This window comes from Elephas maximus, chromosome 12 (assembly GCF_024166365.1).
Source record: "Elephas maximus indicus isolate mEleMax1 chromosome 12, mEleMax1 primary haplotype, whole genome shotgun sequence".
In the NCBI taxonomy this organism is placed as follows: domain Eukaryota; kingdom Metazoa; phylum Chordata; class Mammalia; order Proboscidea; family Elephantidae; genus Elephas; species Elephas maximus.
The window spans coordinates 57,741,190-57,755,739 of NC_064830.1; the positions used below are offsets into that span (position 1 = coordinate 57,741,190).

The window sequence follows — 14,550 nt, forward strand, 5'->3', positions numbered from 1 at the left end:
ATCGGTTCCTGATCATATGCCACCTCTGGAATATCGAATAATTCTTTTTAGTATAATGACTGTGTATTCCTTCCATCTTCTTTTGATGCTTCCTGCATCCTTTAATATTTTCCCCATGGAATCTTTCACTATTGCAACTTGAGGCTTGAATTTTTTCTTCAGTTCTTTCAGCTTGAGAAACAGTGAGCGTGTTCTTACCTTTTGGTTTTCCATCTCCAGCTCTTTGCACATGTCATTATAATACTTTATTTTGTCTTCTTGAGAGGCCCTTTGAAATCTTCCGTTCAGTTCTTTTACTTCATCAATGCTTCCTTTTGCTTTAGCTGCTTGACGCTTAAGAGCAAGTTTCAGAGTCTCCTCTGACTTCCACCTTGGTCTTTTCTTTCTTTCCTGTCTTTTCAGTGACCGCTTGCTTTCTTCATGGATGATGTCCTTGATGTCATTCCACAACTTGTCTGGTCTTCGGTCACCAGTGTTCAATGTGTCAAATCTATTCTTGAGATGGTCTCTAAATTCAGGTGGAATATACTCAAGGTCATATTTTGGCTCTCGTGGACTTGCTCTGATTTTCTTCAATTTCAGCTTGAACTTGCATATGAGCAATTGATGGTCTGTTCCACAGTCGGCCCCGGCCTTGTTCTGACTGATGATATTGAGCTTTTCCATCGTCTCTTTCCACAGATGTAGTCAATTTGCTGCCTCCACAAAGTAGAGTTGACCTTAATGACGTGAATGGAGTAAAGCTTTTCGGACCTTCGTTTGCTGATGTGGCACGACTCAAAATGAGAAGAAACAGCTGCAAATATCCATTAATAATCGGAGCCTAGAATGTATGAAGTATGAATCTAGGAAAATTGGAAATCGTCAGAAATGAAATGGAATGCATAAACATGGATATCTTAGGCGTTAGTGAGCTGAAATGGACTGGTTATTGGCCGTTTTGAATCGGACGATCAAATAGTCTACTATGCTGGGAATGACAACTCGAAGAGGAATGGTGTTGCATTCATTGTCAAAAAGAACGTTTCAAGATCTATCCTGAAGTAAAACGCTGTCAGTGATAGGATAATATCCATACGCCTACAAGGAAGACCAGTTAATAACGACTATTATTCAAATTTATGCACCAACCACTAGGGCCAAAGATGAAGAAATAGAAGATTTTTATCAGCTGCTGCAGTCTGAAATCGATTGAACATGCAATCAAGATGCATTGATAATTACTGGCGTTTGGAATGCGAAAGTTGGAAACAAAGAAGAAGGATCAGTAGTTGGAAAATATGGCCTTGGGAATAGAAACAATGCTGGAGATCGAATGATAGAATTTTGCAAGACCAACGACTTCTTCATTGCAAATACCTTCTTTCACCAACAGAAATGGTGACTATACACATGGACCTCGCCAGATGGAACACACAGAAATCAAATTGACTACATCTGTGGAAAGAGACTGATGGATATCATATTAGATTATGTTAAATATATTAACTAAGTAACTGATGCTGTGGGTAACTGATACATTTTAAATACGTAATTGACATTCATAGTGGGACAACATCAGGAGGCATAAGAGCCTCAGGCCTTGTGTGTGCTGGGTGTAACGCACTTGTGCCCGAATACGAGAGACCGTGGGACTTGACGCCTTTCCTCCCAAGTGAGAAGGCATGGCGCTGTGGGGCTGATCCTGTTGGAGAGGTGATGTCTCCATTGACGACTCCAGAATTACCTGTCCACTGTGGGAAGGTTCTTATTGTAAAACGAAAGATGAAGTTAAGCAAACAGAAGAAAATAAAAACTGCCTGTGATCCCACCACCCGGGACAAGGGGTGTTAGTTTGGTGTATTTATCACATCTGTATCTCCCCAAACACAGACACATTAAAAAGAAATGAAGTCTGGCATGTGTGTGTGTGTGTGTGTGTGTGTGTACCATTATCCATTTCCAAAACTTTTTCATCACCTTGGACAGAAATGAAGACTCCCCATCTCCTCTTGCCTGCCGCTGGCAACCACTAATAACCTTTCGCCTCTGCGGATTTACCTATTCTAGATGTTTCATGTAAGTGGGATCATACTGTATGTGTCCTTTGTGTCTGGATTCTTTCACTCAGTATCATGTTCTCAGGTTTCATTCACATTGTAGCATGCATCAAGACTTCACTCCTCTGTGTGGATTATTGCGTTTATCAACCATCTGTTGGTGGATGCCTTGGGCTGTTGCCACATTTTGACTGTTTGAAATAATGGTACCTAATACTTTTTTACATCCTATAAGTAGTTTTACAGAGCTTGATACCTTGCTCTTTTCCTTTTATAATGCTGCCCAGTTCTTTTAAGAAATAGGAATAACATTAGTCTAACTGCACCCCAGCTCCTTAGAATTCTGGCAAGAGTACCATTTCCATGGGAAAGGCAGGTTTCTCATAGAGACCCTGGCTGTGTTGGCTGTGACCACCAGGGCCATTGCCTCAATGCTGCCATGCCTCTGCCTCTGGTCAGCCTCCCTGCACTCACTAGCCATGGAGCTGCCCCTAACCCTTCCTAGGATGTCCAGGTTTGCTGCTGGACCAACACTGGGTCTTCTTCCCGCAGATTCTGAGGGCCCCCTATATGGTGTCGCCCCAGTGCAGGATGAGGAGAGCCTGGTCTGCCCTGATGAGTTCGACGACTTTGTCACCTATGAGGTAAGTGATCGTGCTCAACCAAGCACTACCCCTTTCAGAGCATGCAGAAGGAATGTCCTCAAAGTTTTAGATGATAATTTTTTTTTTCCACAATGGAGAAGGCATTTCCTTTGAAACTTTATGTAGTTTTTAGAGGAGTGCAGTGAGGCACTATGAAACTTAAAGATTGCTGTTTTTAAAAAAAAGTATCATGAGAATGAAGAACACCAAGGTCACATGATAACTATGAGCTCACGAGACAGAAAGGGCCATGTGAACTAGAGACTTACATCATCCTGAGACCAGAAGAACTAGATGGTGCCCAGCCACAACAGGTGCCCTGACAGGGAACACAACAGAGAACCCCTGAGGGAGCAGAAGAACAGTGGGATGCAGACCCCAAATTCTCATAAAAAGACCAGACTTAATGGTCTGACTGAGACTAGAAGAATCCCGGCAGTCATGGTCTCCAAACCTTCTGTTGGCCCAGGACAGGAACCATTCCCGAAGACAACTCATCAGACAAGGAAGGGACTGGACAATGGGTTTGAGAGAGATGGTGATGAGGAGTGAGCTACTTGTATCAGGTGGACACTTGAAACTGTGTTGGCATCTCCTGTCTGAGGGGAAGATGGGAGAGTAGAGAGGGTTAGAAACCGGCAAAACGGTCATGAAAGGAGAGACTGGAAGGAGGGAGCGGGCTGACTCATCGGGGGGAGAGTAAATGGGAGTATGTAGTAAGGTGTATAGAAGCTTGTTTGTGACAGACTGACTTGATTTGTAAACTTGCACTTAAAGCACAATAAAAATTATTTAAAAAAAAAAAAGTGTCATGGAGGTGAGGCCAAGATAGCGGAATAGCCTAACACTTCCGGTGATCGCTCTTACAATAAAGACCTGAAAAAACAAGTGAAACAATTATATTTATGACAAGCTAGGAACCCTGAATATCAAAGGCAAGTCAGAAAATGGACTGAGTGGCAGGGGGAAGAAGAGATGGTTCAGAAGCAGAGAGGAGTTGTCGGACCTGAATCGCCGGGATCCTGCAGGCACCATTCCCGGGAGCGGCTGTGGCAGGCTGGTGGTAACATTAAGCCACAGTTGCCTCAGGGAGAAGCAGCCAGCCTCACAGCCTACTCACACCTCCAGAACCAGAGAACAGCGCTCTCGGCAAAAGCTAAGTACTTGCGTATATTTTACCGTGCCCCCTGCCCCCAAGTTGGCTTCAGAGGCTGTTGATTTCCCTGGGCCTAAGATAGGCCGTGTTGAGTGTCTGGAGCCATCCTCCCAGCCTTAGAGAAGGGATAAATTCGCAACTGGGGGAAAAGATAATTTGCCAGCTCCGCTAACCTGGGGAGCTCAGGACAGAAGCGGCTCCTGTCCAGGCGTAAATGGTCCGTGGACTTTGAATACCTTTTCCCCCTGCATGGACCTGTGTGGACCTATTTCAGGAGAATAGACCCTTGTTGGCAGACTGCAACTGTTTCAGCTGTGCAGTGGAGACGTGGGTGTTTGATGATTGACACCACCTTGCCTATTAAACAGGGTCCTCACCTAATGACATCAGGGGCCTAAGGACTGGTGGCTCCACTCAGGTCATCTAGCCACCTGCGACAGGGATCCAGGGATAATTAGTACCTCCCAGTCCTTACAACCAAAAGAATTGGGTGCCCATGGTCCGTCTGTAGAACTCACCCATGTGTACACTCTAGGGAAGAGGTACGCGCTTTCCTCAGAGTCACTTGGGGGATGATTCTCAGCCCACTGCCTTCTTCAGAGCATGACCCCCTGCTGCAATCAGATACCGGTACCTACACAAATCACCCCTGCCCCTCTAAGACTGTAGGACAGAATCTCTACCACACACTTGATGACCAGCTACCTGGACACCTGAGCTGAATCCTTACAAGAAAAGTGAATGGACTCCTAGACTGATATACCTGATAACAGCTCTAACCATCTGGTGACAGGAAGGCAGAGCTTCAAAGGCGAAAATAATCAAGGTAGCTCACTCAAGCAACCCATTTGGGCCTATCAAAACAAAACAAACCAAGAAGCTGGGATACAGTAAATAAACATAAACTAATGCAATAACTTATAGATGGCTTGGAGACAACAGTCAATATCAAATCACATAAAGAAACAGACCATGATTACTTTAACAAACTCTCAAAACAAAGAATCACAGTGTCTTCTAGATGAAAGTGTCTTCCTGGAATTACCAGATGCAGAATACAAAAGATTAATATACAGAACCCTTCAAGACATCAGGAAGGAGATCAGGCAATATGCAGAACAAGCCAAGAAACACAGATAAAACAGCTGAAGAAATTAAAAAGGTTATTCGAGAACATAATGAAATTTAATAAGCTGCAAGAATCCATAGAGAGAATCAGAAATTCAGAAGATTAACAATAAAATTACAGAATTAGACAATTCAATAGAAAACCAGAGGAGCAAAATTGAGCAAGTGGAAGGCAGAATTGGTGAACTTGAAGATAAAGCACTTGGCCCCAATATATTTGAAGAAAAATCAGATAAAAGAATTTAAAAAAATGAAGAAACCTTAAGAATCATGTGCGACTCTATCAAGAGAAATAACCTACGAGTGATTGGAGTACCAGAAGAGGGAGGGATAACAGAAAATACGGAGAGAATTGTTGAAGATTTGTTGGCAGAAAACTTCCCTGATATCGTGAAAGATGAGAAGATATCTATCTAAGATGCTCATCGAACTCCACATAAGGTAGATTTTAAAGGAAAGTCACCAAGACATATTAGAATCAAACTTGCCAAAACCAAAGATAAAGAGAGAATTTTAGGAGCTGCTAGGGATAAACGAAAAGTCATCTACAAAGGAGAGTCAATAAGAACAAGCTTGGACTACTCGGCAGAAACCATGCAGGGAACAAGGCAATGGGATGACTTATATAAAGCAATGAAGGAAAAAAATTGCCAGCCAAGAGTCATATATCCAGCAAAACTGTCTCTCAAATATGAAGGTGAAATTAGGACATTTCCAGATAAGTAGAAGTTTAGAGAATTTGTAAAAACCAAACCAAAACTACAAGACATACTAAAGGAAGTTCTTTGTTTAGAAAACCAATAATATCAGGTATCAACCCAAGACTAGAACAGTCAGAGGTCAACTCAGACAGGGAAATCACAAAAATAAATCAAGGTAAAACAAAGCTCAAAACAGGGAAACAGCGATGTCATAATGTAAAACAAGACAATATTAAAACAATAAAGAGGGACTAAGAAATGTAGTCATAGATCTTTCAAATGGAGAGGAAAACAAGGCAATATAAAGATATAAAAGTTAGGTTTTAACTTAGAAAAATAGGGGTAAATATTAAGGTAACCACAAGGGAGAATAACAATCCTACTCATCAAAATAAAACAGAAGAATAAAAAATTGAGACTCAGCAGAAGCAAAATCAACCACAATGAATGAGAGGAAAAGACAATATATAAACTACTCAGCAGAAAAAAATTAAGTGGGAAAAAGAAACTGTCAACAACACACAAAAAAAGACATCAAACTCACAGCACTAAACTCATACCTGTCCATAATTACGCTGAATGTAAACGGACTTAATGCACCAATAAAGAGACAGAGAGTGGCAGAATGGATAAAAAACCACAATCCATCTATATGCTGCCTACAAGACACAAACCTTAGAGACAAAAAGAAACTAAAACTCAAAGGATGGAAAAATATATATATCAAGCTAACAACAATAAAAAAAAGAGCAGGAGTGGCAGTATTAATTTCTGACAAAATGGACTTTGAAGTTAAATCCACCACAAAGGATAAGGAAGGTCACTATATAATGATTAAAGGAACTGTGTACTCGACGGCACTGGGCTATACCAGGAGGATATAACCATTTTAAATATTTATGCATCCAATTGACAGGGCTTCAGGATATATGAAACAAATGCTAACATCACTGAAAACTGAGATTGACAGCTCCAAAATAATGGTAGGAGACTTCAACGCACCACTTTCAGTGAAGGACAGGACATCCAGAAAGAAGCTCAGTAAAGATACAGAAGATCTAAATGCTATACTCAACCAACTTGACCTTATATATAGAACTCTCTACCCAACAGCAGCCACGCATACTTTCTTTTCTAGTACACATGGAACATTCTCTAGAATAGACCACATATTAGGTCATAAAGCAAGCCTTAGCAGAATCCAAAGCATCAAAGTATTACAAAGCATCTTCTCTGACCATAAGGCCATAAAAAGTAGAAATTAGAAACAGAAAAGGCAGGGAAAAGAAATCAAACGCTTGGAAACAGAATAATACCCTGCTCAAAAACGACTGGGTTATAAAAGACAGTATTGATGGAATCAAGAAATTCATAGAGTCCAATGAGAATGAAAACACTTCCTATCAGAACCTTTGGGACACAGCGAAAGCAGGGCTCAGAGGTCAATTTATATCAATAAATGAACACATACAAAAAGAAGAAAGGGCCAAAACCGAAGAATTATCCCTACAATTTGAACAAAGAGAGAGCAACAAAAGAAACCTTCAGGACCAGAAGAAAGCATATAATAAAAACTAGAGCAGAATTAAATGAAATAGAAAACAGAAAAACAAAGAATTAACAAGACCAAAAGCTTGTTCTTTGAAAAAATTAACAAAATTGGTAAAGCATTGGTCAAACTGACAAAAGAAAAACAGGAGAGGAAGCATATAACCCGAATAAGAAATGAGTTGGGTGATATTATAACAGATCCAACTGAAATTAAAAGAATCATATGAGATTACTATGAAAAATTGAACTTTAACAAATTTGAAAACTCAGAAGAAATGGATGACTTCCTAGAAACACACTACCTACCTAAACTAACACAGAGGTAGAATAACTAAATAGACCCATAACAAAAGAAGAGATGGAAAAGGTAATCAAAAACCTCTCAACAACAACAACAAAAAAAAGCCCTGGTCCGGAGGACTTCACTGCAGAGTTTTACCAGACTTTCAAAGAAGAATTAACACCACTACTACTAACGGGATTTCAAAGCATAGAAAAGGACGAAATACTCCCAAACTCATTCTATGAAGCCAGCATATCCCTGATATCAAAACCAGGTAAAGAAAGCACAAAAAAAGAAAATTACAGACCTATATCCGTCATGAACATAGATGCAAAAATCCTCAACAAAATTCTAGCCAATAGAATTCAACAACATATCAAAAAAATTATTCACCATGGCCAAGTGGGATTCATACCAGGTATGCAGGGAGGTTCAACATTAGAAAAACAAATAATGTAATCCACCACATAAATAAAACAAAAGTTGAGAATCACATGATTTTATCAATTGATGCAGAAAAGGCATTTGACAAAGTTCAACATTCATTCATGATAAAAACTCTCAGCAAAATAGGAATAGAAGGAAACTCCCTCAACATAATAAAAAAAAAAAATGCATTTATGCAAAGCTAACAGCCAACATCGTCAGAGACAGAGAGAGTCCGAAAGCATTTCCCTTGAGAACGGGAATCAGACAAGGATGCTCTTTATCACCGCTTTTATTCAACATTGTGCTGGAGGTCCTAGCCAGAGCATTTAGGCTAGATAAAGAGGGCATCCAGATTGGGAAGGAAGAAGTCAAAGTATCTCTATTTGCAGATGCCATGATCTTATTATACACAGAAAACCCTCAAGAAAACTACTGAAACTAATAGAAGAGTTCAAGCAGAGTATGAAGATACAAGATAAACATAGAAAAATCAGCTGGATTCGTCTACACCAACAAAAAGAACATCAAAGAGGAAATCACCATATCAATACCATTTATAATAGCCCCCAAGAAGATAAAATACTTAGGAGTAAGTCTTACCAGAAATGTAAAAGTCCTACACATACAAAACTACAAGACACTGCTGCAAGAAACCAAAAGAGATCTATATAAGTAGAAAAACATACCTTGCTTACGGATAGGAAGACTTATTGTAAAAATGTGTATTCTACCAAAAGGCATCTGTAGATACAATGCAATTCCTATCTAAATTCCAATGATATTTTTTAATGAGATGGAGAAACAAATCACCAACTTCACACGGAAGGGAAAGAGGCCCCGGATAAGTAAAGCCTTACTGAAAAAGAAGAACAAAGTGGGAGGCGTCACTCTACCTGATTTTAGAACCTATTATACCGCCACAGCGATAAAAACAGCTTGGTACTGGTACAACAACAGGTACATAGACCAATAGAACAGAATTGAGAATCCAGACATACATCCAACCACATATGAGCAGTTGGTATTTGACAAAGGCCCAAAGTCCTTTAAATGGGCAAAAGACAGCCTTTTTAACAAATGGTGCTGGCGTAACTGTATATCCGTCTGTAAAAAAATGAAACGACCCATACCTCACACCATGCACAAAAAAGAGCTCAAAATGGATCAAAGACCTAAATATAAAATCTAAAACAGTAAAGATCATGGAAGAAAAAATAGGGACAATGAACGCTAGGCACCTTAACATGGCATAAACAGTATACAAAACAGTAATAATGCAGAAGAGAAACTAGATAACTGGGCCTACTAAAAACCAAACACATATGTTCATCCAAAGACTTCATCAAAAGACTGAAAAGAATACCTACAGACTGGGAAAAAGTTTTTAGCTATGACATTTCCGATCAGCACCTGATCTCTAGAATCTACATGATACTGCAAAATCTCAACTACAAAAAGAGAAATAATCCAATTAAAAAATGGGGAAAAGATATGAACAGGCACTTCACTAAAGACATTCAGGCGACGAACAGATACATGAGGAAATGCTCATGATCATTAGCCATTAGAGAAATGCAAATCAAAAAACCAAAACTACAATGAGATGACATCTCATTCCAGCAAGGCTGGCATTAATCCAGAAAACACAAAATAATAAATGTTGGGGAGGTTTAGGAGAGACTGGAACACTTATACACTACTGGTGGGAATGTAAAATGGTACACCAACTTTGGAAATCGATTTGGCGCTCCCTTGAAAAGCTAGAAATAGAACTACCATATGATCCAGCAATCTCACTCCTTGGGATATATCCTAGAGAAGTAAGAGGCTTTACACAAACAGATACGTGCACACCCATGTTCATTGCAGCAGTGTTTACAGTAGCAAAAACATGGAAGCAACTAAAGTGCCCATCAATGGATGAATGGATAAATAACTTATGGTATATTCACAGAAGGGAATACTACACATCGATAAAGAACAATGATGGATCCATGAAACATTTCATAACATGGAGGAATCTGGAAGGCATTATGCTGAGTGAAATAGTTAGTTGCAAAAGGGGAAATATTGTATGAGACCACTATCATAAGAACTTGAAAAATAGTTTAAACAGAGACAAAAATATTCTTTGATGGTTATAAGAGGGGGGAGGAAGGCAGGAAGGGAGAGGGGTTTTCACTAATTAGATAGTAGATAAGAACTATTTTATGTGAAGGGAAAGACAACATACAATACAGGAGAGGTCTGCACAACTGGACTAAGGCAAAGAAGTCTCCTGAATAAACTGAATGCTTCAAAGACTAGTGTAGCAGGGGTGGGGGTTTGGGGACCATAGTTTCAGGGAACATCTAAGTCAACTGACATAATAAAATCTATTAGGATAACATTCTCCATCCCACTTTGGAAAGTGGCGTCTGAGGTCTTAAACACTAGCAAGCAGCCATCTAAGATGCATCAGTTGGTCTCAACCCACCTGGAGCAAAGGAGAATGAAGAACACCAAGGACACAAGGTGATTACAAGCCCAAGAAACAGAAAGGGCCACATGAACCAGAGACTACATCATCCTGAGACCAGAAGAACTAGATGGTGCCTGGCGACAACTGATGACTGCTCTGACAGGGAACACAATAGGGAACGACTGAGGGAGCAGGAGAGCAGTGGGATTCAGACCCCAAATTCTCTTAAAAAGACCAGACTTAATGGTCTGACTGAGACTCAAGGGACCCTGGTCTGCAGACCTTCTATTAGCCCAAGACAGGAACCATTCCCAAAGCCAACTCTTCAGACCAGGATTGGCCTGGACAGTGGGATCAAAAATGATACTGTTGAAGAGTGAGCTTCTTAGATCAAGTAGACACTTGAGACTATGTTGGCGTCTCCTGTCTGCAGGAGAAATGGGAGGGTAGAGGGGGTCAGAAGCTGGTCAAATGGATGCGAAAAGAGAAAGTGGAGGGAAGGAGTGTGCTGTCCCATTAGGGGGAGAGCAATTAGGAGTATATAGCAAGGTGCGTGTAAATTTTTGTATGAGAGTCTGACTTGATTTGTAAACTTTAACTTAAAGCACAATAAAAATTACAAAAGAAAAAGTATCACATAATCTTAAGACATCTAGTGGACACGTGAATGGATATGTGTGTGATGGCAGATATCGTGTGGGACCTCCATAGTTGACCTTGTTCTTTGTCAGCCTCCTGACTTTCTGGAGACGCTCCCTTTCAGAGCCTTCTCCTGACAGGGTGGCTGCAGCTATGGGGCTGGCCTCCCACAGGATTTCAGTGGGTAACCATAGCTCCTTTGGGAAGCTCCTGGGAGAAGGTCAGGCATGCAGAGTTTCTGTATAAGATGGGAAGCATTATGGCTGAGTGGAACTTCACCAGCAGTCTTTGTGGGCTGGGTGAGAAGCCAGTCCTGTCCAGGAATCTTAACTGGGCTGGAGGATGGAGCCTGTCTTAGTCATCTAGTGCTGCCATACCAGAAATACCACAAGTGGATGGCTTTAAGAAAGAGAAATTTATTTTCTCACAGTCTGGTATGTTACAAGTCCAAATTCAGGGCGTTGGCTCCAAAGGACGGCTTTCTCTCTGTTGGCTCTGGAGGAAGGTCCTTGTCCTCAATCTTCCCCTGGTCGAGGAGCCTCTCAGTGCGGGACCCAGTGTCCAAAGGACACACTCTGCTCCTGGTGCTCCCTGCTTGCTTCCCTTTCCTTTTATCTCCTGAGAGATAAAAGGTGGTGCATGCCACATCCCAGGGAAACTCCCTTTCATTGCATCAGGGAGGTAACCTAAGTAAGGGTGGTGTTACAATCCCACCCTAATCCTCTTAAGATAAAATTACAATCACAGAATGACGGACAATCACACAATACTGTGAATCATGGCCTAACCACATCGATATACACATTTTTGGAGGGACATAATTCAACCCTGACAGAGCCCTAGGCCACCCACCGTGTGGGGGCCTCTGTCAGGATCCAGGGCCAGCAGTAGGAGTAGCACAGAGAGCTGGCGGAGCCACAAAGCTTTTCTTCTGCTTGTCTCCTCCCTCCTCTCCTTCCCTCCCATGGCTTCTAGAGGAGAGCCTCCCAAGCTAGACCATGGCAAGTGTGTCTTCTGTACACATTATCGGGAAGGCTAGAAATTGAGAAACAAAAGCCACTCTGTCTTGAGACCGTAGTTTGTTAAAGCCCAGAGATACTTCCTGAACCTTCCTCCGTCCCTGCGGTCCCAGAGGGAGTTTAACAGGGCGTGTCTGGCACAGGTTAAACTTTTTCCCAGGCAGGGATGTGCCTTCAGGGGGCACGCAAGTTTCGCAGAGACTCGGCACTACCTGCCACTCTGGAGGGCCCTGCTGTGGCCAGCCAAGCGCAGCCAGTCCCTCATCTGATGGAAGCGGCCCTCCTGGTGTTGGGGCACATGGCCTGGCATCTGCAGTAAGAGCGGCCGTGACTGTGTGGGATCCCGTCCGTCCTGCACGGTGCCCCTGCCCTCAGACGGGTATCAGGGAGGAGGGAACATGGGCGGCCGTCAGGGCCTCCCCTGAGTCACTGTGGCCATCTCCGAGCTCCTGAAAGGGCTTTCTACCCAGTGACTGGTCAACACAAGTGAGCTCTCCGAAGAACTCAGATCTTCAGTGAGTTCATCTTTGTTGTTGTTAGTTGCTGTGGAGTCATTTCCGACTCATGAGTTTGTCTTAGGATCTGTAATTTGTAAGGATTTTAGAAGTTAGTAGCATAGGTTGGTGGGCTCCTAGGCAAGGCTAGGTCTCTTCTGGGTGCGAGGGAAGCTGGCGCATCTATGAGCCGCTTTCCTCGCATTCCTCCTAGTTGGGGGGAGGGGGTGGCTGTGAGCTGGAAGGCACCAGGCTCCAGGATTATCTTTCACCTTATCTTCTGGAAAACTACCTTGGTTTCCCTCACAAACCAAAGCACACCTGCAGCCCATACTTTCGGGGTGGACAGGTCAATGACTGGGCTCTTGGCCAAAAGCTCGCTCTGCTGCCCCTCCAGGGCCCCATGTCCCCTGGTCTGAACAGGACATTTCAAAAGGAGGCCTTTTATGGCCAGCACCTCACCAGGGCCTTGTGAATATTGATAGCAGTGCTGTGAGGATGGGACGTACACGATCCTCCTTTGTCTATAATTCGAATCAAATTTGGGGTATATACAAAAACAAAATCCTTTGACACATGGGAGAAAATGTATAACTTATAGGCTTGACCCCCTGTGGTACAGGAAGGAGTGAGGTTTACGGAAACTCCGAAGCAGGAGATCCTCGCCCTGGGCCTGAGGGAGCTGCAGTGCTGTTGCCTTGCCTCCCAGCGGATGCCCGCCCGGGACCAGGTCCACACGCCCAGTGGAGACCACCGTGCACATGCAGTACGCTGACCCTTGGAATCAAGTCCTTCTTACCGGGCATGGCCCTCTGCAGTTTGTGGGGGATGGCCCAGGCGGGGTCTGGTGGCCCTGCCGGCTTGTGTGGTAAGGAGAGGGTGGACCGGGTCTCCACTGACCATCCTTGCAGACTAAGAACAATGCTGCTTCTGAGTGTTGGCTGGCCCAGTCTGGTCTTTGTGTTGTTTATGCTCCTTCTCTTTGCAAGTCAGTGTTGTAGGGGACGTAATGGCAGCTGCCTCTCAGATAACCCATCCAGTGTGCCCTGGATGCTGAGCCTTGCTCTCCATGGGGCCTTCCCTGTGGCCCAGGCTCTTACAGCAGGCTGCCTGTTCTCCTGGCCTCTCCAGCCTGGTTCTGGCCATCACTGCTGTGTTCCCTAAGGTCCAGGCTTGAGTGGAACCAGCCATGCATTGTCACCGTCTCTTGGGGCCAGGAAGGGGCGGGTGGGTCTGGGCCCTGCCACAGAGGCCTGCTGTGGGATGATGAGGAAAACTACAGTTAGTGGCCCTTTAGTTCCTTGGTTTCAGATTTTGAACTGTTTTTTTTTTTTTTTTTTTTTGCTGAGAACATACACAATATATTCAATAGTTTCTTTATGTACCATTTAGTGATGTTGATTATATTCTTCGAGTTGTGCAACCATTCTCACCCTCCATTTCTGGGTTCTTCTGCCGCTATTAACAAATTCAGTGCCCTCTAGGGTTCCTTTCTAATCTTTTAAGTTACTGTTGTCCATTTGATCCCATATAGACAGTTCTTGAACTACTTTTTTTTTATTGTGCTTTAAGTGAAAGTTTACAAATCAAGACACTGTCTAATACAAAAACTTATACACACCTTGCTATGCACTCCTAGCTGCTCTCCCCCAATGAGACAGCACACTCCTCCTCTCCACCCTGTATTCCCCATGTCCATTCAACCAGCTTCTTTCCCTCTCTGCCTTCTCATCTCCCCTCCAGACAGGAGCTGCCCACATAGTCACGTGTGTCTGCCTGAACAAAGAAGCTCACTTCTCACCAGTATCATTTTCTGTCTTTTTTTCTATTTTTAAATTTTTATTGTGCTTTAAATGAAAGTTTACAAATCAAGTCCAACTGACTACTTTTTTTTTTTAATAATTTTTATTGAGCTTTAAGTGAACGTTTACGAATCAAGTCAGTCACATATAAGCTTATATACACCTTACTCCATACTCCCACTTACTCTCCCCCTAATGAGTCAG

General features: G+C 42.6%; 1 protein-coding gene across 4 annotated transcripts in view; it reads left to right on the top strand.

Moving 5' to 3' along the window:
• RAB11FIP3 (RAB11 family interacting protein 3) overlaps positions 1-14,550 on the top strand; it is an 83,885-nt gene that overhangs the window by 44,105 nt on the left and 25,230 nt on the right. For all 4 annotated transcript variants that reach the window (XM_049904686.1, XM_049904687.1, XM_049904684.1 and 1 more), the window contains exon 3: positions 2,592-2,683. In XM_049904686.1, the coding sequence (XP_049760643.1) occupies positions 2,592-2,683 (92 nt within the window). The remainder of the gene's footprint in view (positions 1-2,591; positions 2,684-14,550) is intronic.